Raw genomic sequence first — 5814 nt, forward strand, 5'->3', positions numbered from 1 at the left:
TCTATAACATTTTACTATACCTGATACGAACTTGATTTTGTTTTAACTTTAATATCATTATTATTATTACTAATCATTTTTTTTAAAATAAAAATTAATTCATAAGCAGACAAATTAAATAAATAAATAAATTATCGATTTTTGTAAATTAAATGGTAAGTAATATATACATACATATATATATAACAACAGTCGCCGTCGAAAAATAAAAATAAAATAAATTTAATGCGCCGTAAAGAAAAAAAAAAAAAATTTAATATCGGTAAAAACATATAAAATTTTTTTTGAAATTTATCAATTTCGTTCGATTTATAATTTATCATTTTATAACGACAAACGACAACAAAAAAATAATATAATTACGTTTAATTGAAGTTCAATAAAATAAAATTTAAATCTGGCAGAATTTAAACCAAATGAGTTTTTTTTTTTTTCACTTAATTAATCAAAATTTTCAAATATCTGTTTAAAAAAAATTAATGAATAAATAATAATAATAATAATAATAAACGAGCAAATTAATCTCTCAAGGTTATTAGTTATATACGTTAAATAAATAATTAACCATTTAGGCTTTACATAGGGTTTGCCGGTGCCTTTGTTTTCTTCTTTATAACTTTCTTGGCCGATCGTGTCGTTGATGAAACTATTAATAAGCAAATTCGACCTCCAAATATCACGTTTGTCACGAAATATTTTATATACGTCGTTTAATAACAAACACGTTTTAAAGTTTTTGGTAAATTTTTCTTTTTTTTTTTTTTCTCCTTATACAAACAATAATGTTAAAACAACTTGTAAAAAATACATTTATACTTTACGTATCACCGATGTATTATCATAATAATAATAATAATAATAAAAAATAATGTAAAATCAATATACTGTTAAAAAATTATTACTAAATTTTTGTAATTCAAATGTTAACTAAAAAAAAGTGATATTCGATTTGATAACGTTATAATTGTTTGATTCTACGGGTGAAGAAGAATTTACGTCGAAAACGAATTTAAACAGGTATCAATTTGAATTGTATAATTTTATAAAAATTTTTTTTCTAAAAAATTGAGCGTGTTATATATAAATGAGAATTCTTTTATCCGCGGAGTATTTCGATAAAATTTTTTTTTTTTTTCGTATCTTTGGAATGCCTTGTAGTGGTTAGTCCTTTTATGATCATTAGAATTGTTTCTTAATCTAACACATTTGTCAAAATTTTTTTTTTTTTGTTATCCTTTATGGTATAAACAGAGACACATTTGATTTATATAAGTTTTTGCATTTTTTTTGCCTAGAGAACTTTGTAAATTTATTATATGACAAGAATATTTCGACTGAATTAAAATCATTTATAATTTTGCAATTAAAAATGTTTTTAACTAAATTTTTAGTTTTTTTTTTACCGGTGCCGGCAACCGAATTCAAGTAATTTAAGTTTTCGACTCGTTTCGACACATATCGTCTCGTCTGCCTTTTTTTTTAGATACAATTTCTAAATTTTAATTCCGTACTTGTAATTTTAAATTCGCCAGTTGTTATATAATATATATATATAAAATTATCATAAAATATTTGAAATTTAACGAATATACAAAAACCAGTTTTTTAGAAAAAACTGATGATAAAATCCTGCATTTCGACTGGTATCAATCACAATTATTCTAAACACATTTAATGTACAATTAATACTTTAATCTACATCATTCTGTAGTAGTAGTACTCTCCTTAATATTAAATTTTTATTATTTTAAAATAACAAAAATCTCCGATTATAATAAAAAAAATTTTTTTTTTTAACTCTTAAGTAATAAATTAGTGTAATGCACACGTACACATGTGATTAGTAATCCATAGAACTGATGAGGTTCAAGGACGGACAATGCATTAGTTAAAAAAAAAAAAAAATATTAAACTTGACTCTTATCTGTCTACTAAATAAATAAACTTAACAAAACTAATAATATTAATTCGCCTTTCTAATGTTACACACACACACATATACACACAAATATATATATGTCTGTATAAGTGTGTGTATGTGTGCACATTATAAAAAAAATAAAATGGTACACCAATACTTAATCGTAAATTAATTATTTTATGAACAATAAACTTTTAAAAATTTCTTTCTGTCTGCAAAAACGAATAAAATTTTAAATAAAATGTCAATGTAAAAAGTTAAATTGTATAAATGTCTCCTTTTTTTTTTTTTGTTGTTGTTGTTGAATGTAAAAAATAAATAAATAAATAAATAATGACTTTCACATTATTAAATTTTGATTAAAAATTTATTTTGAAATGTTTGAAAAACATTTCTAGTAATCTTTTCCCCCTCCCCCCCTTTTTTTCGCTCTTAAATTAACTAATTTCATTTTATTTTTTTTATTTTTCCATTTCACAAACTGGCAGCTATAAAATAAATAAGGCACGTATGACTTTTTTTTTTTTTTTGTAAAATAAATACAAAATTTCCTCCGTTTCTATGTTTATTATAAAAAAAAAAAAAAACCTTATAAAACATTAAAATGTATCTCATTTATATGGAACTTTACGATTTGAAACGAATATAAATACATGTTAAAAAAAATTTTTTTTTTTAAATTAAAATCACGGTGGTTCATTTAAATGTTTATATATGTATATAAAATATTTTAAAATTAAAAAAAAAATAATAAAAAACTAAATTATTTTTTTTTTTTTTTTTTATCTACAATTAATGTTTTCGGAAGCTCGATAATTTTAAATGTAATTTATGTTCATTTATTTATCACTGGCCTCAATGTAAATCATAATATTATTTCGTAAAAAAAAAAAAAAAAAAAAATTTACATTGACATCAAAATAACAAGAGTCTGCTTTTAATAACCTGAAATTCATTTAAATAAATACATACTTATATAAAAAATATATACTTTTTGGGAATTAATTTTTTTAAACAAAATTGTTCCAAATCTAAGTAAAATAATAATAATAATAATAAATATTATAGTATAACACACAATGACGTAAAAAGACACATAACAACTTGACGAAATTAAAAAAAAGTGAATTAAATGTACATAAGAGAAATTAAATGAAAGACATTTATTGTCATAATAACGTAAATTAAAAAAATTTAGAGTGGAAAAGAAAATTTGGGTCGCTATAAGATTTTCTTCACCCACACTTCAACTATGTTAGCAGGTCAGAGTGAAATCTACCCTCGAATTGTTCTACTTTAAATAAAAAAATTTTTATTTTTTACCTTAAATATAATTTTCCAATTTCATATTGAGTCAACAACTTTTAAAAAATATTATCGTGCCGAACTTTAACATTTATGAAAGCAAAAAGTTTTACACTTCTTTTACACAGAACACTATAACTAAGTAAAAACAAAATGGCCGATCACTGAGAGAAAGGAGAGAACAATAATAACTTTATCACGTTTTATAATCTTTTAGGATATTAATAAAATTTTATACGCAACCAATATCACTTGGAAAAACTTTATACAAAATTTAAATTAATTATTTCCAATACGGACTTAATAAAATCAAAAACCGATTTTAACACTTGAATAGATGACAAAAACATATTACTAGCTACTGAAACTTTTAGTTTCAAAATTCACCGCAAGGTCGCGTTAATACTCCATGTTTTCACTTTTTATAAAATAATATATATATACATATAATCATGGAGATAAAATTTTTAGGGTTATATTAGGCCTTGTTAAAAAAATTTTTAATTATGATATATGTATTTAAGTACATACATTAATATTGACTTAGCTAAATAAACCAAATTTTTTTAGATCATCATGCAGGCATTAAATCTTACATTTTTGCTGAGTAGTATTTTATTTTTATTAAAATGAAAATAAAATTTAAAAATAAATTTTCTAATTTCATTTATATTCAATAATAATTAATAAACTATGTATTTATTATTTAAAATGGGAGGTAACTATAAAGTATTTTTTAAGTTGATAGTTGTGAGTATTGTCATTATTTATGCGTTGTTTCCTGGAAGATTTGCTGTCACTTATCCATATATTCCCATTGAAGATATTAAATATCACTTAGTACCAGTGTACAAACCAAATTCAAAGTCATGTCCGACACTACCTGAGCTGGGATTAAGTACAGAACTACAAATTAAGACTGGATATTACAATAAGTCTACATATGCAAATCTTTTAAATGTTCAGAAAGGTGGATTTTGGAAACCATCGTTTTGCAATCATGTTTATGAAGTTGCAATTATAATTCCATTCAGAAATAGAATGAATCAGCTAAATATTTTTCTTCAATACATTCATCCCTTTTTACAAAAGCATTTGATAAGTTATAGAATTTTTTTAATTGAACAAACTTTTTCAAAGCCTTTCAATCGAGGAGCACTCATGAATATAGGATTTGTAGAAGCGCTTAAATTTCATTTATTCCACTGTTTTATTTTTCACGATGTCGATTTGTTACCCTTGGCAGAGAAAAACATTTATACTTGTACTAAGCAACCAAGGCATCTGACAGCTGCACTTAATACATGGAGATATAAATTAAAATATAAAAATGCTTTTGGGGGAGCAGTAGCAATATTACGAGATCACTTTATACAAATAAATGGTTTTTCCAATGAATACTTTGGATGGGGAGGTGAAGATGATGATTTGTTGGAAAGGTACTGAACATTTTAAAAGTTGTTGACATGTTTTTTTTTTTTGTTTTAAATTTCAATTGCACAAGTTCAACAAGTTTTAAATTGACTTGATATGTTTTCTTATTAACATGATATGTAATCGAAACTTAAATATGTAATGTTCATAAAATTTTTTTTTTTTAGAATTTTGAAGAATAAATTGGGATTCTGTAGATTTTCTCCAGAAGTATCTAAGTATGTTATGCTTCATCACAAATCAGAAGATAAGAACCCTGATAGATTTGAAATATTAGGAAAAGCTCAAACTAGATTTGAAACAGATGGAATTAATTCCCTAAATTATACAAAATTATTTTTTAAAGAAAAATCACTGTATACCCATATTATTGTCGATATTCATTGACCCTACACAGTTTAATAGTTAATTGTAGATATAAAAGTTAACCAATGTTTTATTAAATTATTCAATTTTTCAAATTGTCATTATTAAAAATATTTGTATACAATTTTGTATATGTTTTTAAGTATTACAGATAAATAATTTTGTATGTTATTATTAATTTTTGTTAACCAAGATAAAATTTTACAAGAAAAATTTTTTTTGTAAAAACACGAAGAATTAAATTATATAAATAAATTTATTTATTATTAAATTGTGCCAATAAATAATTTTAATTAAAAATTGCCCTTAATACAATGTTGAAAAAAATAACTGATGTCAATGGCCAAATGTAAAATTAAATAAAAATTTGGGGTTTAAGCTAATACTGAACATTAATTGGGTCACCTATTATCCTCTTTTTTATTATAGTACCCCTAATGAAAGAGCTAATTTTTATAATTTGGCCTGTGTTTAAACAGACTTTTTTTTTCTTTCTGCAAAAATAAAGTTTTATTTTTATATAGCAATTAGATAAATATTTATGATAATTAAAAAATTTGAATTTTTTTTTTTTGAGACTACATTTTATATTCTTGCAGCTTATTATTTATCCCTCTAAACTAAAAAAAAAAAATTTTAATAGTAATAGTATAATTAAATATTGTTACTGTCCCATACTAACCAAATGAATCTACTATTTACACATATTTATATGTACGCTAACAATTTTATTACTTTTTTTTTTTTTAATTTCGAAAACAATTTTATAATGAAAATTTTCATTTCGA

The 5814-nt window shown here is 22.6% G+C and overlaps 1 protein-coding gene across 1 annotated transcript; it reads left to right on the plus strand.

Annotated features, from left to right (window-relative positions):
- Nucleotides 1-3319: 3319 nt before the first annotated feature.
- Nucleotides 3320-5047, plus strand: Phum_PHUM256250 (uncharacterized protein; the record flags this gene model as incomplete). Its single annotated transcript, XM_002426430.1, has 3 exons — nt 3320-3332; nt 3957-4665; nt 4828-5047. 3 exons carry the CDS (start codon nt 3320-3322, stop codon nt 5045-5047), a joined length of 942 nt encoding a protein of 313 aa, XP_002426475.1.
- Between the last annotated feature and the right edge of the window lie 767 nt (nt 5048-5814).

Source organism: Pediculus humanus, genomic scaffold (assembly GCF_000006295.1).
Source record: "Pediculus humanus corporis 1103172107631 genomic scaffold, whole genome shotgun sequence".
In the NCBI taxonomy this organism is placed as follows: Eukaryota; Metazoa; Arthropoda; class Insecta; order Psocodea; family Pediculidae; genus Pediculus; species Pediculus humanus.